Source organism: Salvelinus fontinalis, chromosome 19 (assembly GCF_029448725.1).
Source record: "Salvelinus fontinalis isolate EN_2023a chromosome 19, ASM2944872v1, whole genome shotgun sequence".
Taxonomy (NCBI): domain Eukaryota; kingdom Metazoa; phylum Chordata; class Actinopteri; order Salmoniformes; family Salmonidae; genus Salvelinus; species Salvelinus fontinalis.
In genome coordinates, this window is record NC_074683.1 from 12,854,591 (window position 1) to 12,878,519 (window position 23,929).

General features: G+C 41.7%; 2 protein-coding genes across 3 annotated transcripts in view; one reads left to right on the forward strand and one right to left on the reverse strand.

Moving 5' to 3' along the window:
• Positions 1–888: 888 nt before the first annotated feature.
• Positions 889–7,317, reverse strand: agr1 (anterior gradient 1). Its single transcript, XM_055871990.1, has 8 exons — positions 7,280–7,317; positions 6,150–6,260; positions 5,846–5,909; positions 2,908–2,960; positions 2,568–2,644; positions 2,288–2,351; positions 1,752–1,835; positions 889–1,084 (listed from the first exon to the last, which is right to left on the reverse strand). Exons 2-8 carry the CDS (start codon positions 6,244–6,246, stop codon positions 1,035–1,037), a joined length of 489 nt encoding a protein of 162 aa, XP_055727965.1. The 5' UTR covers positions 6,247–6,260; positions 7,280–7,317; the 3' UTR covers positions 889–1,034.
• Positions 7,318–10,399: 3,082 nt separating this feature from the next.
• Positions 10,400–23,929, forward strand: part of LOC129816396 (TRAF3-interacting protein 1-like) — a 42,936-nt gene continuing 29,406 nt past the window's right edge. For both annotated transcript variants that reach the window (XM_055870834.1, XM_055870835.1), the window contains exons 1-6: positions 10,400–10,630; positions 13,275–13,343; positions 17,695–17,856; positions 18,664–18,792; positions 19,057–19,482; positions 19,583–19,657. In XM_055870834.1, the coding sequence (XP_055726809.1) occupies positions 10,508–10,630; positions 13,275–13,343; positions 17,695–17,856; positions 18,664–18,792; positions 19,057–19,482; positions 19,583–19,657 (984 nt within the window). In that variant the 5' untranslated portion in view covers positions 10,400–10,507. The remainder of the gene's footprint in view (positions 10,631–13,274; positions 13,344–17,694; positions 17,857–18,663; positions 18,793–19,056; positions 19,483–19,582; positions 19,658–23,929) is intronic.

The window sequence follows — 23,929 nt, forward strand, 5'->3', positions numbered from 1 at the left end:
ACTAGACACTCTAATGTACCCTTCCTCTTGCTCAGTTGTGCACCGGGGCCTCCCACTCCTCTTTCTATTCTGGTTAGAGCCAGTTTGCGCTGTTCTGTGAAGGGAGTAGTACACAGAGTTGCATGAGATATTCAGTTTCTTGGCAATTTCTCGCATGGAATAGCCTTCATTTCTCAGAACAAATATAGACTGACAAGTTTCAGAAGAGTTTGTTTCAGACCCCTTGACTTTTTTCACATTTTGTTGCGTTACAGCCTTATTCTAAAATTGATTTATTTTTTTTATTCCTCATCCAATCAACACACAACATACCCCATAATGACAAAGCAAAAACACATGTTTAGAAATGTTTGCAAATGTATATTTTTAAAAAACAACTGAAATAGTAAATTTACATAGGTATTCAGACCCTTCACTCAGTACATTGTTGAAGCACCTTTGGCAGGGACTACAGCCTCTAGTCTTTTGGGGTATTATGCTACAAGCTTAGCACACCTATATTTGGGGAGTTTCTCCCATATATTTTAAGATCTGGCCACAGATGGACCCCACTTTGAGAAACCCTGACTTAGAGTATCTTTGATGTTACCTAACAAACCCCATGTTTGCAGGGCTATGTGCAGGGGGTCTTAGATACACAGAATAGAGTCTACAGTGTTTTTTTTGTATACATGCCTTCATTATAAATGTATTAAGCACTGAGCAGATAGAAGTCTGATATTTTTTTAAATATTATTGTATCCTCTTACAGTCTGCAAAAATGTATAGCAAAGTCATGTCAACAGCCCTCACAGAGAATGCCCATATAACTTAGTTAGTTTAACTTAGTTAAATACATGTTTTTTCCTGTTTTAGCATCAGATGTTGGGGTCAATGAAGATCAACAAATTCAGTGCACACTGTCATTCATCTTTATTGATTTATCTATTGTATACATTCTGTGTAAACATAAGACTGTCCAAGACTCAGTGAACCCCTCTGGAACAGGGAAGAGCCCAGTAGATTATGGGTACAGTGTTGAAAAGGCTGTGAGGTTACAGTTCAGTGTGCAGTAGATTTTTGGCTTTCTTCATGTTCTCGGCCACTGTGGAGAAAGGGGCACAATAGACAAGAAGCTTGAGTAAAAATCTATTCACCAGGGAAGGGGTCAATTCCATTTCAAGTCATGAAGAGAATGGGAATGCAATTCAAGAATTGACTGAATTGAAATGGCCCCGACCCCAACCTTGCTTTACAAATTCTGTTAGTAGTCTAGATAGACCAAACAATTCATTATTTTAAACTTCCAGCAATTACAGTAATAATTTGCTTAATTTCTTGACTAATAATAATAATCATGCTTTCACTTTTCAGATTTTAATTTGAGCAACTGACGCCTGGATTTGCCCTTATCACACTCTTTCCTACTTCTTCAGCAATTTTGTCAGAAAACCTTGACACACTCTTCCAGTAAAACTTTCATATACATAGTGTTAACCCAACCCCCTCACCCGCCCACCTTTTCTCCAGCTAAGAACTATGAAGCATTCTCATTATTTTGTGGTTGCATCTCCCAACTCTCTGTCTCAAATAGTTAGGGGATAAGGTGAAGGAAGAAAGAGTAGAACCTAATTAATAAGTAAGTTCAGTTTGTGTAAAGGGGGACAAAAGTTGGGGGGGATGTGGGTGTGTGTGTGTTAAGCCCGTAACAGGAGGATAACTGAATCTCATAGGACCTCATTAGGGATGAAGAGAAGAAGAGGTACACTCACAGTACGGGATGTCGCTCGGCTCGTAGGCGAACATGTGGCTCCTGTACTTCCCAACAAGCTCAGTACGCACAGTCATGGATGGATCTGTAGAAAAAAGGTGTGTGTGTATGAAAGAGAGGGGGGGGGGGGGGTTACAGAGACAGTTATCAATTTTGGAGGAGCACTACGCCATAGCTTCAAAGAAGAAGTTCTACATTCCAGACAGGGTTGGGTGTTAGAGAATGCCTGCAGCCACATGTTCCTTTCAACCAGAACACATCATTATGGGTGCATGAATAACTAGATTGTAATGCTTTATTCATACTACTCAATTTCTAACACTACGGCGACTCATACATTGATCCCTGAATCAAAAATGCATGTTGTCTGATTGTTATTTGGTTAATGGCTACTAATTCAAAGTAAAGTTATATGAGGCACTGAATACAGTTACATCAAGTATCTCACGGCAAGCACTGGGGATTCAGAATGAATGGGGTTTCATTTCCCAATTGAGAGATGTCCTCAGATGACATGGTAGAAGAAGAGAGACCCACCAACAAAGATAATTCTTGGAACGTAGTGGCCATCTGGTGCCAGATTGGTGTCTGTATTCTCATGCTGAAAAATATATCCAAATTACATAAAAATATACATTTATAATAATCAACATCTATCATCTCACCTTAACATTTAATATCTAACATGTATCTACAGGTAAGGAAATAATTCAATGCATGATTCAATGTTTTATCTGTGATTGGAATATGGTTATAACCACATCATTGCATTGCTTCCAACGAGTACATGTTGAAAAAGCATTAAAAAGATAATTACAATCAAATTGAGCATGACAAAATCCTCTTGGGCAAGTTCCTGTATGGCTTTATCAGCAGCAAACGCCTTCTTCAGAGCTGTCAAAGAGCCGTGACAGAATGGCAGTTAAATGAGAACCCCACCTTCAACTTCAACACTTTATCCTCATAAAGTGGAATTTGTATATGTATTGCAATTCCTTTGTCATTTAAGCCCTTACAAATGATCATGTCTAGAATATAATTAAAATCTTGATACAAAAAGACCAGAATGACTTGAGTTCCAAGGCAACAAAGACCTTGGTTGGGGGGCACTGTGGTTAGATGAAGAATGTGTGAGTATAAAAGTACAGCAGTATCACCTTGACTATGAGGACAATCCTCCAAGTGATGAATGACCATCAGAGGCTTCTTACTGTTGGAACACGAGGACACAGTCAAAAGATGCACATATTCCACTGCAGAATAGGTAGTGGGTGGATGTGCTTACAGAGAAGTAAATAATGTCTCTGGGAATATACCAAGCCCAAGGCCTGAGTGTCATTAAGGATATATGAGTGCACATAGATTGTGCCAGTACCAAATGGTATTCTAGTCCCTATTCAGTGTACTACATTTGATAGGACTCTGGTCAAAAGTAGTGCACTATGTAGGGAACAGGGTGCCATTTGGGATTCAGACACTGAGTAAATATGAAGATTTCAGTTTCAATTTGATTTGTTTCTTTGGGGACATTGAATTAATGGGCCATAGTGACATAATCATTGTGAGGATAGGACTGTGACATAAGCAGATACACTATATGACCAAAAGTATGTGGACACCTGCTTGTTGAACATCTCATTCCAAAATCATGAGCATTAATATGGGGTTGGTCCCCCCTTTGCTGCTATAACAGCCTCCACTCTTCTAGGAAGGCTTTACACTAGATGATGGAACTTTGCTGTGGGGACTTGCTTCCATTCAGCCACAAGAGCATTTGTGAGGTCGGGCACTGATGTTGGGTGATTAGGCCTGGCTTGCAGTCGGCGTTCCAATTTATCTCAAAGGTGTTCAATGGGATTGAGGTCAGGGCTCTATGCAGGCCAGTCAAGTTCTTCCACACAGATCTCGACAAACCATTTCTGTATGGACCTCACTTTGTGCACCGGGCCATTGTCATGTTGAAACAGGAAAGGGCCTTCCCCATGGCTATTTTCTGGCCACTATTCCCGTAAAGCACAGCTAGGTGGAGTGTACGGCTTAAAGTTGTCCTATGGACATATACTCTAATCTCTGCTGTGGAGCTTTTCAGCTCCTTCAGGGTTGTCTCTTTGTTGCCTGTCTGATTAATGCCCTCCTTGCCTGGTCCGTGAGTTTTGGTGGGCGGTCCTCTCTTGGCAGGTTTATTGTGGTGCCATATTCTTTCCATTTTTTAATAATGTATTTAATGGTGCTCTGTGGGATGTTCAAAGTTTCTGATATTTTTTTATAACCCAACCCTGATCTGTACTTCTCCACAGTTTTGTCCCTGACCTGTTTGGAGAACTCCTTGGTCTTCATGGTGCCGCTTACTTGGTGGTGCCCCTTGTTTAGTGGTGTTGCAGACTTTGGGTTCTTTCGGAACAGGTGTATATATACTGAGATCATGTGACAGATCATGTGACACAGATTGCACACAGGTGGACTTTATTTAACTAATTATGTGACTTCTGAAGGTTTATCTTATTTAGGGGCTTCATAGCAAAGAGGGTGAATACATATGCACGCACCACTTTTCCGTTTTTATTTTTTTATATTTTTTGAAACTTTCATTTCACTTCACCAATTTGGACTATTGTGTGTATGTCCGTTACATGAAATACAAATTAAATCCATTTAAATTACAGGTTGTAATGCAACAAAATTGGAAAAACGCCAAGGGGGATGAATACTTTTGCAAGGCACTGTAGGTCCTGTGGTTGAGTGTAGTCTGGCCCAGGAGTGTGAAGGTGAACGGAAAGGCACCCTTGCTGTCGCTGCTTGGCCGGTTCCCCTCTCTCCACTGGGGTTCTCTGCCTCTAACCCTATTACGGGGACTGAGTCACTGGCTTAATGGTGCTCTTCCATGCCGTCCCTAAGAGGGGTGCGTCACTTGAGTGGGTTGAGTCACTGACGTGATCTTCCTGTCCGGGTTGGCGCCCCCCTCGGGTTCATGCTGTGGGGAGATCTTCGTGGGCTATACTCGGCCTTGTCTCAGGATATTAAGTTGGTGGTTGAAGATATCCTTCTAGTGGTGTGGGGGCTGTGCTTTGGCATAGTGGGTGGGGTTATATCCTGCCTGGTTGTCCCTGTCCGGGGGTATCATTGGATGGGGCCACAGTGTCTCCCGACTCCTCCTGTCTCACTTGCCAGTAATTATCCTGCAATAGTTTATGTGTCCGGGGGCTAGGGTCAGTCTGCTATATCTGGAGTATTTATCCTGTCTTATCCTGTGTCCTGTGTGAATTTAAGTATGCTCCCTCTAAATCTCTCTATCTTTCTTTCTCTTCTCTCGGAGGACCTGAGACCTAGGCTAATGCCTCAGGACTACCTGGCCTGATGACTCCTTGCTGTCCCCAGTCCCCCTGGTCATGCTGCTGCTCCAGTTTCAATTGTTCTGCCTGCGGCTATGGAACCCTGACCTGTTCACCGGACGTGCTACCTTGTCCCGGAACTGCTGCTTTCGACTCTCTCTCTCTCTACCGCACCTGCTGTCTCTACCTCTGAATGATCGGCTATGAAAAGCCAACTGACATTTACTCCTGAGGTGCTGACCTCTACAACCACTGTGATTATTATTATTTGACCCTGCTGGTCATCTATGAACGTTTGAACATCTTGGCCATGTACTGTTATAATCCCATGTACTGGCACAGCCAGTAGAGGACTGGCAACCCCTCAGAGCATGGTTCCTCTCTAGGTTTCTTCCTAGGTTCCTGCCTTTCTAGGGAGTTTTTCCTAGCCACCGTGCTTCTACACCTGCATTGCTTGCTGTTTGGGGTTTTAGGCTGGGTTTCTGTATAGCACTTTGTGACATCGGCTGATGTGAAAAGGGCTTTATAAATACATTTGATTGATTAATTCTTTACACCTGTCAGCAACGGGTGTGGCTGAAATAGCTGAATCCACTCATTTGAAGTGTTGTCCATATACTTTTGTATATATAGTGTAGCTATAATAAAATGTTTCACTCAGACATTTGAAAGATTGTTCTAATTTTCAAATGTACGCCACTAACCAAAAAACACAATTATAATGTGATATGTCTTGTTGTGTATTTTGTCTAATATCTTGTCTTACCTTTCTGTCATTGTCATCAGGGCTTCCTCATAGGTCTGGACCCAAGTAATGTCATCCCCCCATCCTGAGGCAAAATAAAAAAAATATATAATAAAATATATACGCCATTTAGCAGATGCTTTTATCTAAATGTGACTTACTGTCATGCGTGCATACATTTTATGGTTGGTAAGGGGATGGAACCCAACTGAGCTACAAATGACCAGATTGGACCAGATTGATTTAATTTGGTGGTAATGTAAGGGGGATGAGGAGCTGTTTTTAGTAGTAAAGTCCAATGGAGGTTAGATATGTTAAGTCTTACCTCTTGAGAGAGTTTGAGGGCCTTTCTTTGTTTTCTTCTGTATGGACACTTCCATGCAGGTGACAAAAAGCAAGGCAAAGAGAGACCACCGATACATGGCGTTCACCAGTTCTAAGAGTGGAGAGAGAGAGGGAGGAGGAGGCAGTCAAGTCTAACTGTTAAACTTTTATTTTTTTTACATGGGACCCTATGCAAAAGAAAATCTCATCAAAATCGTTACCAAAAGTGGTGGTCAGATTCTCAACTACAATGCCCCATGCAAAAGCCAACTTCTCAATAATCTCGGAACCTTGCACCAAATCTCAGGTGCACTGGCCAGTTTACATTTATTTTACCAGTCAGTCACAATGAAAGTAAACCTTCCTTATGATAGGGTGGTGAAGACCATACTCAACTATGAGTTAGACTATCTGTCTCGGAATTCGCCTAGACCTCAAAATGATGCCTAGACCTCAAAATCATTTCTGCATGCCAAGGATCCTGATTTTGGATCTGACAATGGAGCAATGAATGAAGACTTTGCAGGCTGTGTGTCAGAACAGGATTGACCGGTTTAATTACAATGATGTATGTGCTAGAATACTTAAAGCCTAAATGACACAGTGAATGGGCACATAACAATCTAACACCTGTGTATATTGTCTATCACTCTTGACCAAGTAAAAGTGAAGTACCATTAAAAAGGGACCCTGTCGAAAAAAACGTGGCTTTTATTTTGCTATTTCTACACAAGTGCCTAATGAATAGTACTACTGTATATGCCTACTGAAACAGACCAAACTTGTTTAAGTTTCCCATTTCCTTAAAGTATTCCTTTTCCTGATAATGACACGGGTATATTAGACTAGAGTGTTTTTAATTGCTAAAACAAAATCCTGTACTGGTATACTGTATTTTAGAGTTAGCGTAGATAATGTTAATTTATTCACAACTTCAAACCGTTTATTTCGTTGTCAATCTGCTTCTTCTTTGGCCAAATGGCCAGGGGAAAATGAAGGTTTTAACATTACTGAATGTTGACACCGATAGGTGTATACGCTACCCAGATTATTCAAATGCTGCATCAAGTGAACATAACAATAGTACAGGTTTCAACTGAGGAATGTTTTTCAATAATATAAATATCTTACCTATTGCACAGGCGTACGAGGAGTGTCTGGAGCCTATGTCCAAGCTGACAGTAACTTGGTTTTGATTCTCCGGTCTTTTTATAGACAACAGAACTTACCAAACAGGTATGGGATTGGCATTACACGAAACAAAGCACATGAAATGTAGCGCACAAATACACTGTAATAGGAATTTCACAAAAGGAGATAAGTTGTTGCTAAAGTCAATCAAAAATCGATCCAATTTATTACAATTTGCAACAGGGATACACAACCCAGCACAGAAGAAGATACAATGTCTAACTGGCTTCTTGGAGACAGGCCCTTTATCCTAATCAGACAGCACCAAAAGTTCTGTAAACACCAGACCAATAGGGTCGTAAGGAAGTCAAAACAAAAGTCTGTGACTTTGTCAGCTGCTACAGAATCACACGTGTCCACAGAATGTCATTACTAAAATACAACAGTGAATAATCAGTGTGTCCTCGGTCCATGAACCTTCTGTCTGGCGTCAATCATTATCCACAGATATGAGAATAATCCATAACATTCAGCTTCAAGTGTAGTGACCATCAACCCACACCTTGAGTGTCTCAAACAGAATCCTGAAAATCTCTTAGTGGAAAACTCCAAACTGGTCACATTTGGATTGTTAACATCTCTCACCACACAACCATTGATTCAAATATATATGTTTATTGTGAAATGTAATGAGAACATTAGTTTAATCACCGAAACAACATAATGGGATCTTTTCAATTTAGTCATTTAACTACCAGTTAATTTAATCCAATAGCAATCAATGCAAGATACGCGTTTCAAATTGCCCTTAAAAGTTCTGAAAGTACAATGCTGCAGTACTGTAAATTACAGTAGATTACACTTTTTTTACATTAGGCAATAGACTTACGTAACCCAACAAAATTGACAGAAAATCTATAAATTCCATAATATCTATCCAATGTGTAATCAAAGATGTGATCAGTGAAGACATCCCCCAAAACCCATTCATGCAAAAAAAAACATAGGTGTACTGTTTGTAATGAAATGTAAGAAATTAAATTAAACAAATGAAATGAACGAAAATAAAACATAACGTTTAGCATTTGCATCAAGCCTGTTTTGATCATTTGGCAAAAAAATCGGTAAAAAACTTTTGGCATGGCGAATCAAAGCTTGACATTGGTCTACATTGATGATGTCACGGGCCTCATCCATGGCCCGAAGGAGGGTGTCACGCTCATGGGATGGTTATCGTACACCTTCCACCGCCATGCTGTAAAAAAATCCTCAATATGGTTGAGGAAAGGGGAGTATGGGGTCAGGTATAGGGTCACGAATCGGGGATGGGCTCAAAACCATGCCTGAACCACCTCTGCATGGTGGAACCTGACATTGTCCCACACAATGACATAGGTGACCCCTTCACCTTGACAGGCCTGCTCAATTTCATTGAGAAACCCAATGAGGTGTACAGCGCTGTAGGATCCATGTAATGGCCTGTGTCCTACCACACCATCTTCAGAGATAGCAGAGCACATGGAGATGTTTCCCCCACATTGTCCATGCACTTGGACGGTCGCCGTTGGCCAATGAGGTTCCGCCCACAGTTGCCGAGTTTTGGCCAGGTTGAAGCCCGCTTCATCAACAAAGATATACTTGTGATGGTTCACAGCAGCATCAAGCACCGTCACCCTCTAAAAATATATTTTGGTTAGTTATTTTTGCAGTATAGTTCCAATATGATATTGTGAAGTAGCATGTGCATCAAATAGTAACAGTAATACAGTATATAGTGCTGTACCTGAACATACTCAGCCCGTAGTTGTTTCATCCGGTCGTTGTTCCTCTCAAAAGGCACCAGGTAAATATGTTTCATAGATACCTGGGGCCTCTTCAAAAAGCAGGTGATTGTTGTTAGGCTGTTGGATGCCACATTGGCAAGGTGTCATTGTTCTCCTTGATGGCCTGCTTTATTTCGGACAGCCGTATGTCATTCCTGGCCCTCACCATTTCCACCACTTTACACTCCTGCTGGTTGGTCAGCACATGGCCAAGGCCACCACCATGGGGTCTTCTGTCGATTCTGAGGGTAGAACAAGAAGAATAGTAAGAATAGTGTAAAATAAAAAGTGAATTTATATGCATTACAAAATGTAATTTACTGTAAATCTAATGGTAAAGCATGGTGCATATCCTGCAGACTTACTGGTTTTCTTGGAGAAATGTTGTCATGATGTTCAGATTGGGGTGAACTAATCTGGCAGCCTCTGCCATGCTAAGGTCTCTGCTTACCACATGGTCAATGACGATGGCCCAGACTTCACGGTGCCCATGCCCACCTCTTTGAACTCTTTGACGGGGCCCATTGCCCACCTCTCTGACGGGCCCCTTGTCCACGAGCTCTTTGATTTCTTACTCTCCCTCGCTGTCTATCCTGCTCCATGTTGAAATTGCAAGTGTTCACACACCCATTTGAGTAGTCATTATGTATGGTTATCATGTATCATACAAGTGATTTAGATGTATATACTTTACAAACACATAAAATCCATAGTAGACAAGCCAGTTTAAAATCTATAGGTTTACCAAATGGTTAAGTCACTAACCAATAAAGCACAGTTGAATTAAGTGATGGTCAAATGTATTTAAACAAATGAGAAGAGAATCATATGAAAAGTATTGTGAGCATTGCGTTTTGAAAGGCAATTACTTCATACGAAAGGTATTTCTAGATGAAACACTGATTAGGTTTAGTGAAAAAGTTACTGTGTGATTTTGTGTGCTGTACTTAGTCAATTGAAGTCGTTTTTAACTGTAATGCAGTTGATTGGTGAAGATTACATGAACATACAGGTTATTGGGGTTGACATCCATACAAGCATTATATCTGATTTGTACCTCAACATTGTGAAATACAAATATACAAATAGCCTAAACGTAGTATAATTTTGCTCTGGGGCAATGGGGAGATTCAGGATCTTTCGCCCACAGCATATTTCCCCACGCGTTTCCATGACATTTGCATTGTTTTGGTCTTTTTTTGGTATTTTCCTGCCTTGTTAGTTGTTGCTATACTCAGCCAACGGTGCTTGACAACCGTGAACACTTGGCGCAGGCGCATTTCAGATGAATAATGCATTGTGGGATTGGAAGCTATTGACATAGCGACAGGAGAGCTGGTAGAAAAACAGTCTTTTTCCTATTTTTATCCATAGCTTTGGGGAAATTATCATTCCAACAGCTGCTATGAACGCGTCAGTGGCCAAAAAGACCCAAGACACTTTGGGGAAAGTGATAAAGAAACCGCCGCTTACTGAAAAACTGCTCACCAAACCCCCGTTTCGATACCTGCACGACATATTCAGTGAGGTGAGCGGTTATTTTACTGGCTAACGTTAGCTATTTACGTTACCAGTTAGAGGTAGCTAGCTACATAGTTTATATGGGTTTTGGGGGATTTTTATATCTAGCTAACATTAGCGCCTGTAAAAACTAGCTAGCGGGTTTAGCTAATGTTAGCTGGCTATTTACTCATGAAGGAGTTGAAAATATTTCCTTCATTATACAAATGATATCTGCCACTGCACTTTCTCACTTTAGCCATCTAACTGCTATGTCGTTTTGTCACAGGACAAGTGTTGTGAGGGTGTTATGAAATGAGGCCTAAACTTCCATTCTAGGTGACAGTCGATTTGGAATGTTTGGAATAGAACTTCCTTTCCTTAAGGTATGGTGCTAGAGGGGTCAAATAAACACAACTTTTAGAGATTAACATACCAAATGATACACCATACAGTCAGAAGCATAGTGCACTTTGCTTCATGTCAGTAGGCCTTACCATTGATGAGACATTACAATTTGTGTGTCTGAATTCTGGGTCAAACGTTCACAGGAGATAAGTCAATGGCAAAGCCTTTTTCCAAAATGGCATCAAAATGACACAGGTGGACTCAGATTAACAAACAAACTCATAAAGACAGGAATGACAACATGACATGTTCATGGGTTATACAATAATATGAGCATGTTGAAATGAAGGAAGAAGCCACTGCTCCAAAACCGCCATAAAAAAAGCCAGACTACGGACTTGCAACTGCACATAAGGACAAAGATCGTAGTTTTTGGAGAGATGTCCTCTGGTCTGATGAATCAAAAATAGAACTGTTTGGCCATAATGGCCATCGTTATGTTTGGAGGAAAAAGGGGAGGCTTGTAAGCCGAAGAACACCATCCCAACCGTGAAGGACGGGGGTGCTTTGCTGCAGGAGGGACTGGTGCACTTCACAAAATGGGTGGCATCATGAGGGAGGAAAATGATGTGGAGATATTGAAGCAACATGTCAAGACATCAGTCAGGATGTTAAAGCTTGGTTGCAATGGATCTTCCAAATGGACAATGACCCCGAGCATACTTCCAAAGTTGTGTCAAAATGGCTTAAGGACAACAAAGTCAAGGTATTGGAGTGGCCATCACAAAGCCCTGACCTCAATTCTATAGGAAATGTGTGGGCAGAACAGAAAAGGCGTGTGCGAGCAAGAAAAGGCGTGTGCGAGCAAGGAGGCCTACAAACCTGACTCAGTTACACCAGCTCTGTCAGGATGAATGGGCCAAAATTCACCCAACTTTTTGTGGGAAGCTTGTGGAAGGCTACCTGAAATGTTTGACCCAAGTTAAACAAGTTAAAGACAATTCTACCAAACACTAATTGAGTGTATGTAAACTTCTGACCCACTAAGAATGTGGAAATAATCACTCCACTATTATTCTGACATTTCACATTCTTAAAATAAAGTGGGGATTTTAACTGACCTAAGACAGGGAATTTTAACTAGGATTAAATGTCAGGAATTGGGAAAATCTGAGTTTAAATGTATTTGGCAAGTACAAGTCCTGCTACAAACTTCTGACTTCAACTGTGTGTGTGTGTGTGTGTATATATATATATATATATATATATATATATATATATATATATATATATATATATATATATATATATATATATATATATATATATATATAATTTTCTAGCTCTGAGTCTGTCACATTGTCCTTCTGCTTTTTTGATGGCTCTGCAGAAGTTGTAGCAGGACTTGTTGTACTTGTTCGTGTCCTAAGCCGTAGTCTCGGGTTTGAGGGCAAGAGTAATTCAGTGTTTGTAAATAAATAAAATAAAGAAATTCAATATATATTTGTTTTACATTCTTTGGGGAGAACCCTGGAATGACCGAAAAGGCTTCCCTGGTAGTGGGTTTGCTAGTGGCTGGGTCTGTGCCACAGGCTATACCAGGCTCAGCAAAGACTATCCAGGCAGAGCAGCCTTTACAAAACTACATCACCTGGACACAACCCACTCTCTGAGCCAGTGTGAGGTCTTAGGTAATTCAGAGTTAGTTGCTTTTGGCCACGTGCTGTACCCACAAGCAGGTGAGTTGAGTACACTCTTTAACCCCATTCAATAGGTAGTCTGTTGTCTCTTTCTAACTCCTCCTTCAGTTCAGTTTGTTTCACCTTTCAGTATATGCTCATACATATTTGATTAAGTGTGTTAGCAAGCGTGACTCCATTGTACTGATTTTTCCAAGTGTTTTCCCCCACTGAATCTAAGTTAAGCTAATTGTATTAAAGTTGCCTCCTGCTTGTTGAACTAGGACATAGGCCTAGTGGCTAGCGCTCTGCTGTGTTGACCAAAACTGACACTTCTGAGTGTAGCAGTAAAGAAAAAGAAAAAAATAGCCTCTGTGTTAGGCTACTGGAATTGTCTTTAAAATCATAATGGAGCAACCACTAAGCAGGCTCCACTTGTCCGACTGCCATAAATTGGCCATCTTTCACTTAAACAATGGAGATGAACCAACCAGAAAGAGGGTTTTTGGATATGAGTTTAAAAAAAATAACCTGGGGCAACTTGAGAGCAGGCGCAACTTGCCTGACTGCTCAGTTCACTTGCCCCTGACAATAGACCAACCCTTAAGTCAATCCCTGCAATGCATTCTTTCCTCTCTCCTACAGGTGATCCGGACCACTGGCTTCATGAAGGGACTCTATGTAGACACAGAGATGAAGTCAGACAATGTGAAGGTAAGACATTTCCTCCATTTGATCACTTGGAGGCCATTTGTGAAACTCTAGAACAGATTGTTGCAATAGCCTATGAATATGTTACTTTGGCCTAATTGTTATACTCCAATGTGACAGATCTAGTGAGTTATTATTGTCTATTGCGCAGTTATTATGAAATAAATGATACATAGCCTAGCGCTTAGGCCGATCCCATACAGTGATTGCTCTGTGAGCTGTTAATGAATCAGCTGGGGGCTTTTTAACACTGGGTGAATAGATATCATCTTACTGGGTTTAAGTGTGCTTCTGCCCACCCTTCTCTGTGTGTGTGTGTCACTTCCAGCAACCTGCCTGGGTGTGAAAAACATCCAGCCATGGCACGACATGATGACACAGGGCTGTCATGGGTTACGCTCGTGTAGCTATATATCCTAGAGTGGCCAGTGGGCTGTGACTCGGGCCTTATCAGAGTGGTGGCGTAACACCGAACTGCTGTGTTATCAGACCACTGGCTGACCTCGGATAAGTATCGGGGGGAGTGTTTGCGAGACAACCCATTTTCTCACACAAGAGAGCAGGAGACTGTAAACCAATAGGGTGGCCTCGTCCCCCAAACTCACCTGACATCAGTTTCAGAGAGACCACCTGTAATGGGTTGAGCTGGCAAAGACAATTAAAACCCTTTAACATGTACGATCACGTATGTGTGTGGTTGAGTGGTCCTGCAGCATACCAAATACGTGATTTGAACAGTAAACATGACGTATGATGCAACAAACGCATCTAAACAACATTGTTGTCTGAAAAACATCTAAACAATGTTTTGTACTGATGGGAAATAAAGGTCTTCTCAACTGTATTTCTCAATTTCACCTTTTATTGTAAAAGATAAATTCATCATCCAAGCCTCACATGAAACAGATCCACAGCCAAACTCATTCCATAAACCAGTCTTTTTTTTTTTAAACGGTTGCGCTGACAAAAAAACTAAACACAAGTTAGCGACCTAACAACTAGACTTGTTTGCAATGTACCACATCTCTGGTGAGCACAATGGAGAAATGTAATATTGTTGTAGTACGTGTCAGCTAAGCGAACAGCAGCTAAATTATTTTGGAAAGCTGTGAGTGCTATTATATTTAAAAAGAAATAGTTGCATTTACAGCTTGTCTAAGTCCTATCGTCAACTGATTTCAGCCAGTGTATGGCTGTGGATTAACTGCATTGTTTGAATGAAATGTTGGCGTATTGGCAGTTATTTAGAAACATTTACGGAAATAAAACTTTCTGGTTAGCTAGCTAACAAACGTACAGGGCAGATAAATTCTTCAAATTCATAATTTTACACTATCACTGCACTGGCAAACCATGGTTGACCAACTCCCTGACCAAAATGGCTGACCTTTTATTCGTCTTAAGAATGTTCATGTCCGTTCTAGTATTCTTATTCCTAATTCTATGAAAGAGACACTCTTGGCTCTGGCTCGTCCACTGCTCTTTCTCTCGGGCCTTTAAATGTCAGCTGTGTTCTGACATCCAGGTTCTGGAGAGCTCGGGGGCTGGACGGTGATAACAGAGCACCCTGCTTAATATCAGTTATCACTAAGCCCAGGTTACTTTAGTGGCCAGCGTAATGTTACACTGTTGGCATGGAGCTTAGGTTGGCGTCTCAACTGTGCCTTTCTGGGAACAGATCACAGACGAGGACACCGTTTTGGAATGGGCTGTCTGTACAGTGTAACACCCTTAGTTCCATTGTGCGTCGGTGTGTAACTAGAAAAGGTTAAGATTTCCCTCGAGCACGTGGTGAAAAGGGGTACTTCGTATCGTTCGGTTTCTCACACACACACGTCTGCATGAACTCTCCAGTCGTCTTGTGTACAATGATATCAATGGAGGGCGCACTTGAGAGAAATTATGTCAAGAACCAAGTCTCAGCAGTAGGGCTGTTGCGGTCATGGAATTTTTAATCCCGGTAATTGGCCAGGACCAGGACGCTCGTAATCTAACGCCTGCCTCAGATCTCCCGTAGAACACCAACGTGTGTCGTCAGAAGCACTTTATACACACAAGATCTCCGCTAAACAAATGAACATGCGGTTTATCCATCTCTCTCTGACCGCCGATAACTTCAGCACAAAGTTGCCTAGAAATACAAAGTTGCCAATGTCTTTGCAGGTGATGCAAACAAGTGACATATACAAGAAAAATGCTTCAACTGAAAACCAGGATGGCTACCGGTACATTAAAATTTAAACCGTATTGAAATACATTGCATGTTCAATCAATTGAGTTCTATTTGCTCATTTATAGGCTATTGTCTGGAATTTGTCTCAATATATTTCATGATGTGTAGCCTGACGTGCGCAATGATGTGCCAAATCTGTGATTTTATTGCATTTTTATTGGGTAAGCATTAGAATGCTTTCTCTCTAGGATCTGATCCGTCATCAGTGTTATGAAATAATTATAATGTTAAGGAAAGATTTGAATTGAGAAAGCCGATCCGAGAGCAGTGCCAACTTTTCTTTCCTAACTATAATCATAATAACAATTTGAATGGCAAAACCTTTGCTGCCATGGGAATAGAATGAATAGAACGGGCGTCCCCATATTCAAGTCAAGGATGGCATAATGGGAGGACTGGCAAGTGTACCCAAAGCAGGAAGCATACCCATGTTCTGTTTTTATTTATTTATTTTCCCGCAACGAAACTGACATTACAAAAAAATACATTCCATTGCATGAGCTACATCAGTTAACCCCTTACACTCGTGGGAATTGCCCTACATGGATAGGGCTAAAATGAAATATTTCTTACAGAAGAAATATGGAAAGCATATGCTTAACCATGGTAGCAATTAAAAGGGATCATTTTGGAGATTATGGGGAAATTATTACACTAAAGCTGAGGACAGTTCACAAGACTAAATCCAAACATTACTCTGTTGATTTTATGTGCAATTTACATTTAGTACTTTTTGCCGCATTTGTTGAAAACGAAATCTGTATTTCACTAGCATAATAAGAATGTTCTTGGAAAATGTGGGGTAGGTGCAACATAAGACAAAAGATTGACACGGGTTTGAGTGATGGGTGTAAGTGGTGTTTCCACATTCCTCTCCAAAGTATGCACAGTTCCTAAGTCATTTCAATGCACTTTTATGACTCAAAGAAGAGTCTTCAACTATAAGGTGATTAAAAAAAAAAATGCTCTCCTACCTATACCTTTTTGAGGAACTAGATCAAGCACACTTTTAGTTTTTTGTTGTTGTTTGGAACAGAGCCCTGTATACCCACCTTTACCCAATTACTCTTGTTGTTGATGCAATCCCCAAAAAACGGGCATAATTTGAAAGCTTGTTCTATTCCCAACATAACTAGCTAAATTATAAAGTATGGTCTTAGTGCTAGGCTTTCACAAGGCAATTCAGAGAAGCCGATTTGTAGTTTTGGTTTGTGTATAGAATGGAGTCATGAGTGCATTTAGATGTGTGGTCCGCTGCAAATTTTCTTTCACAGTACAACAAACGGGCTCATTCTGTTCAGGACAACCCAGGGTATGACGCCAGGTTATCTTGTAACTAACTCTGCATCAAGCATAGTGATCATAAACTTTGACACTGTATAAAGTATTACAACAGTTTTATGATATCGAGCTGTGAAGTGCCCATTTGGACTCGCAGGTGTTTGGCTTGCTTGTATGACATCAAAGCGGTATTTATTACAACCCTCAACGTCTCCTCGTTCAAAATATATTGAGTCCTTGTAATTTACAGCATTTCCCCTCACACAGAAAACAGAAAATGTGCTAAAGTTGCCCAGGTAGCGTGAGGGATTCGGGTAGCGCGAGGGATTCGGGTAGCGCGAGGGATTCGGGAAGCTTCTTCAAATTCAGAACGTCTGTCAGTCAAAACCCATACAGAGCTGTGAAGCGGAGACGCTGAGCTCTGACGTCATGTATAGCATGTAACTGTACAGCCACTGCATTTCCAACCCGTATACGGGTAGGAGTGTAAAGGGCTACCATCATTTGATTGAACATTCTACATTACCACGGAAATGATTGCGTCACAATATCAGGCAGCCATTGCGAGTGAACCCATTAGTTTACCAGTCAAATTGCTAGGGTTAGCGGTTCCAAGCCCGTTCTATTAAAAAAAGTTTTCTTAAACGGTTCTGCCGTTTTTATTTTCATGACTGTCTTCATCCATAATAGTCGTTTATACGGTAATTGTGCCAGGCCTACTCAGCGGTTTTGTTATGCTAACCTCAGAGGGGGAAAAAAACATTCCTGTTGGATGATGGTCTTAAAGTAGTTGTTCTCAGTCCTTCTTTCAATCCCTTTCTTCCTCTCTTTATCCTGCAGGATAAGGATGCTAAGATGGCGTTCCTGCAGAAGGCCATGGATGTGGTAATGCTGGTGAGCGGCGAGCCCCTGTCGGCCAAGCCGGCACGCATCGTAGCCGGCCACGAGCCCGAGAAGACCAATGAGCTGCTGCAGGCTATAGCCAAGTGCTGCCTCAACAAGGTCTGTCTGCTTGGAATGATCCATGTTCATGTACACGAACACACACACACGAACAGACGAACACACACACGGTCCACAAAACGGCCTAAGCAGCATACTGTAACATTGCCCCAAATACATTTTACATAGACAGGAGAGGGCACTTCTCCCAGACATTGTAAAGAACACAAGATGGGCTAATTCTTGCTGCAAATACTTTGAATGGTCTTTTCGGGAGTACATGCACACTGGAAAAGAAATGTCACACATCAACATTAAAACAGAGTAATCCAGACAAAGGTCATGCATGTTTACGCACACTACAGGAGCTCCTGGGTCTGAAGAGGATCAGTCTAGTACATTTTAATTGGACCCTGGAGACAGCCAGTGTAAATAAAGGGCTTCGAGCTCAGAGGAACTCTGCCATGTCTCCCTGAGGTTTCATTGTAGCAGACTGTTCATACACATGTAGATTAATCGAGTAGCTAGCATACACAGCATTGATTGTAACAAGGACCACAATGGAAATAAGTCTGTAGACTGTGTTTTTAATCCTCAATAATTTATGTATTGTTGTACTTGAATGGCTGAGGCAACTAGATATGTATGCTACATATGTCTTTAAAACATTTATTCAATTCATTATTGCCAGACAGGTGTGCAGGTTATTCTGGACAAAGATTGATGTGTGCTAGTAATCTGCACTCCCCTTACAATACATCACCTAGAAAGAAAATGAAAATCCCAATAAACTTCATGAAAATGTACACAGTATGGTAGAATGTGAGTTAACGATCATGACTGTCCCCTGTGTCATGTCGTTCCCAGCTGTCCAGTGAGGAGGCAGTGAAGCGGGTGCTGGCGGGGGACAAGCTGGACCCCAAAGGGAAGGCCAGCACCTCCCGTTCCCAGGACAAGGAGAACCGGGAGGGACGAGAGTTCCACAGAGACCGAGAGGTGAAACCAGACACCTAGGACTCATCGAGTGGACAAGACTTATCCCCTCAGACCATTATAATTCTATGGATGAGAATGCCAGACATGGATATCTGTCACCACTAGTTTTTGTCATTCAAAAACCGGTTTCTATTTTCAACTTTAACCTCTAACTGCCTCTAGACTAGTCATACAGGGGCCATACTGCTGTGACTGTTATTTTTACCATAATGTGTTGAGGCTGGCGGGGATAGTGACATAATGCAAATGCGTGTGTCTCCCCAGGAGAGGAAGGAGATACGAGAGCACAGCGTCGGTGGAGGCCGGGAGCAGAAGGACCTGGACCAGCCCAAAGAGCAGGAGGACAGGCGGGGCAACAAGGAGAAGGAGCCCCACCGCGAGGGAGAGAGGTCAGAGAAGGCCCGCGAACGAGACCGGACCAAAGACCGCGACAAGGACAAGAGCCGGGACCGAGAGAGGGACAAAGACAAGAGAAGAGAGAAAGACAGGGAACGAGACAAGGAGAGGGAGAAGGACCGAGACGGCGAGAAGAGCAAAGACAAGGAGACACACAGAGCGAGAGACCGTTATAGGGAGGAAGATGGAGACAGGGATAAACGGCGAGACAAGGGAGAAAGGGAGAAGGCGAGAGAGACCAGACACAAACAGGGGGAGGAGAAGACCAAAGTGCCAGAGAAAGGCGACAAAAAGGTAGAGCATGTCAGTCATTCCATGGCTTTGTCCCATTTTTAAATCCTTAATGTAACAGTAGCAGTACGTGTTTCTATGAGATCCGTGTGTGTGTTTTTAGGCCAGAGTGTCAGAGGGGTCAAAACACCGACCACATCCAGAGGAGCCCAGTAAAACGACCAAACCTGAACCAGTGGTAAGCTCTACCCTCTCTCCTATGAGCAGTATCTACTATTGTCAGTCATCATTTTGGTGCGCGTAGAAAGGAGTCATGAGTAGGGTTGCGTCGTTCATTACATTTTGTCAGCCGGTTATTGTCATGCAAAAGACTGCCGGTCTAATGGTAATTGAATGTTAGTTAATATGAATATGGTTAGCATCACTCATACAAGCTGCATACAAGCCTCTGATGAGCACCTTTGGAACATCTACATTTAAAAATTCTAGTAAATCAATTGAATATACACCATCCCAATAAATTCATTCTTTATTTTAGGCAGGTCTCAAGAAACAGTATGATATGAAAATGTATTTCAGAGGAACAGAATGATTTGGTCTACTGTAATCTGGTTATGCACCATGCCATAGGCTGTAGGCTTGTTCATTTAGCAGACAAGATATTCTTAAGTCCTGTGCCATTATTTTATATTATACGATTTTGTAGTAAGAACAAAATAATTGAACTGAGTGAAATGGATAATTTTCCATTCTGGAGCGAGAGTGCACGCATATAAAGTGATAATTTGAAACCGGTTCTATATGCTAGATTTAGTTATTTGGCAACTTCAGTGAATGATAGACACATTAGAATGCCTTAGAAATAAAAAAATATATATATGAGCTGCATGATGCATCCTATAGTATAGGCTATTGATGATTTAAAAGTCAAAAAAAAAAAAAAAAGCTTGAGCTCTGTTCCTTGCCCTCAGGCTGCACACGCTGTTCTCTCATCAAGTGATCATATTTTCATCCAGCAGACTTCTCAATTTAATCTTGTTTTTACTAATATGTAAAATTAGTTTTGATTTAATGTGGCCCGTTATCAAACGGTTAAGACAAAAAAGGACATGTAGTCCATATGCACGGGAATGAATAGAGACCACGTTCCCGCCGGTACGTTTTTCGCTCATGTTGGGTAGGCTACTCCGGTAATTTCGCTGCGCCACAGGTGATATTACACCCAAACTCTGTGTGCCATGGGCTCTCCAACCCTGTTCCTGCAGCTACCCAGTGCTTAATTTGGGAAGCCAAGTGAAATCTGTTCGGGAACAACGATCATAACATGTATTCACAACTAAACATATTTCATTAAGCTCCCGAGTGGTGCAGCGGTCTAAGGCACTGCATCTCAGTGCTAGCGTCGTCACTACATATCCTGGTTCGATTCCAGGCTGTATCACAACCGGACGTGATTTGGAGTCCCATAGGGTGGCGCACAATTGGCCCAGCGTCGTTAGGGTTTGGCCGCGGTAGGCCGTCATTGTAAATAACAATTTGTTCTTCAATGACTTGCCTAGTTTAAATTTAAAAAATAAACGCTCTTGACAGCCCCTCTCTCTGCGTGCTGAAGAAAGGAATGAAGGCGAGAGTAGAGGAGATGTGGTGAGATATTCTGTGGCTAAAGGTAATGTGCCAGTTGTAATTGTGGGGGGACAAAAAGTCCAATTACAAGGCTATTCAAAATCTAAAACAAATTCACTATAATTGTAGGATAAATCTGAATGAGTTTAATTTAGGCTAGACCAACTATGTACCAAAGATATCTTAAATCAGTATTTAAAAAATAAATAAATAAATCTGCCATGTGTAATATATGTTTGGCTATGTATTGTATAACGGCACAATCATTATTTTAATTCAGGATTTTTTCCGGGCTCAAATATTGGCCTATGCATTTGCATATGCTATAATATGCATATGGGTGTTTTGAATGATCACCTTAGAAAGCAGCTGTCCATTTCGTTGAGTTAGACTTTGAAACAACATCCACAAGGACCATGTTTTAAACTCAGTTTCAACCTATTGTTGAACTTCTTTCGTCAACTTGATCAATCACAGTGAGTTTATAAAGCACATACTGTTTTGATGATAAATGTTTGTGATTTTCGAATGCGTTTGGGTTGACGTCAGAGTGGATAGAGGGACAATGGAGTCCTGAATACCAGGCCATTAGGACCTGATGATCGTTAGCGAGTTGGGTACTACTAACACATTTTTTACTGCAGTCATGACTCATGGCAGTAATATGGTCAACAGCCCTAGTCATGAGTGCATTCAAGTGCGTGTGGCACTGAACATTTTCTTCACAATAGACAAACGTGGGCTCTTTCTGTTCAGAACAACCCAGGGTATGACGCCATGTCATCTTGTAACTGTATATCAAACATCGTGATCACAAACGTTGACACTGTATATGACATGAGTTTGATGATATGGAAATGTGAAGTCAAAGCAGTATTTATTATAATCCTCAATGTCTCATCCTTCAAAATCCATAGTCCTCCTAATTTACGGCATTTCCCTCACTCAGACAACAAAGCATTTGTAAAGGTTGCCCAATTTAGCAGGAGCGATGGGTGTCACTTGTTGTCGCGTGAGGTGCTCAAGTTCACAACGACTGTCAATCAAAACCCATAGAGCACTGTGAAGCGAAGAGACAGAACTCTGACATCATGTATAGCATGTTACTGTACTGCCACTGCGTTCCAATTTAGGTGTTTATCAGTGCCAAAATCTGCCGTTTTCAACCCATATACAGGTAAGAGTGTAAAGGGCTAAGGCTTGCCTTATTGTCTAGGGCAAGTGAAGTGAGCAGTTGTGCAAGTTGAGCCTGCTCTGAGATTGCACCATTTGGGGAGGTGATCAAATAAAAAAGTGAAAACAACTGAACTGCAAAGAATTCTAGTAGCCTAAAACTGATATTTTTGGTTCCTCTCCATTGTTTCAGTGAAAGACAAACAATTTGTGACATTTTATGGCAGTCGGGCAAGTTAAGCCTGCTCTGAGTTTTGTTTACTGAAAATACAAAGAATACGGGTTCTGATCTAGCATGTGTACTCTGACGTTCAACACCAATGCTGAAGATGATTAGCAGGAGGTACAGTGCCTTCGGAAAGTATTCAGACCCCTTGACTTTTTCAACATTTTGTTACGGTACAGCCTTATTCTAAAATTGATTAAATTGTCGCCCCCCCCCCCCCCCCAATCAAGCTACACACAATACCCCATAATAACAAAGAAAAACGGGTTTTTAGAAATGTTTCCTAATTTATAAAAAATAAACTGAAATATCACATTTACATAAGTATCCCTTTACTCAGTACTTTGTTGTAGCACCTTTGCCAGCGATTACAGCATCAACTTCTTGGGTATGATGCTACAAGCTTGAGACACCTGTATTTGAGGACTTTGTCCCATTCTTCTCTGCAGATCCTCTCAAGCTCTGTCAGGTTGTATGGGGAGTGTTGCTGTACAGCTATTTTCCGGTCTCCAGAGTTGTTAGATCGGGTTCATGTCCGGGCTCTGGCTGGGCCACTAAAGGACATTGAGACTTGTCCCGAAAGCACTCCTGCGTTGTCTTGGCTGTGTGCTTAGGGTCGTTGTCCTTTTGAAAGGTGAACCTTTGCCCCAGTCTGAGGTCCTGAGTGCTCTGGAGCAGGTTTTCATCAAGAAGCTCACTGTATTTTGCTCCGTTCATCTTTGCCTCGATCTTGACTAGTCTCCCAGTCCCTGCCGCTGAAAAATATCCCCACAACATGATGCTGCCACCGTCATGCTTCACCGTAGGGATGGTGCCAGGTTTCCTCCAGATGTGATGCTTGGCATTCAGGCCAAATAATTCAATCTTGGTTTCATCAGACCTGAGAGTCTTTAGGTGCATTTTGGCAAACTCCAAGCAGGCTGTCATGTGCCTTTTCCTTAGGAGTGGTTCTGTCTGGCCACTACCATAAAGGCCTGATTGGTGGAGTGCTGCAGAGATTGTTGTCCTTCTGGAAGGTTCTCCCATCTCCACAGAGTAACTCTGGAGCTCTGTCGGAGTGACCATCGGGTTCTTGGTCACCTCCCTGACCAAATCCTTCTCCCCCGATTGCTCAGTTTGGCCGGGCTCAAGGAAGAGTCTTGGTGTTTCCAAACTACTTCCATTTCAGAATGATGGAGGCCACTGTGTTCTTGGGGACCTTCAATGCTGCGGACATGTTTTGTTACCCTTCCCCAGATCTCTGCCTCGACACAATCCTGTCTTGGAATTCCTTCAACCTCATAGTTTATGCTCTGACATGCACTGTCAACTGTGGAACTTTATATATAGATAGGTGTGTGCCTTCCCAAATCATGTCCAATCATTTGAATTTACCACAGGTGGACTCCAATGAAGTTGTAGAAACATCTCAATGATAATCGATTGAAACAGGATGCACCGGAGCTCAATTTCGAGTCCCATAGCAAAGTGTTTGAATACTTATGTAAA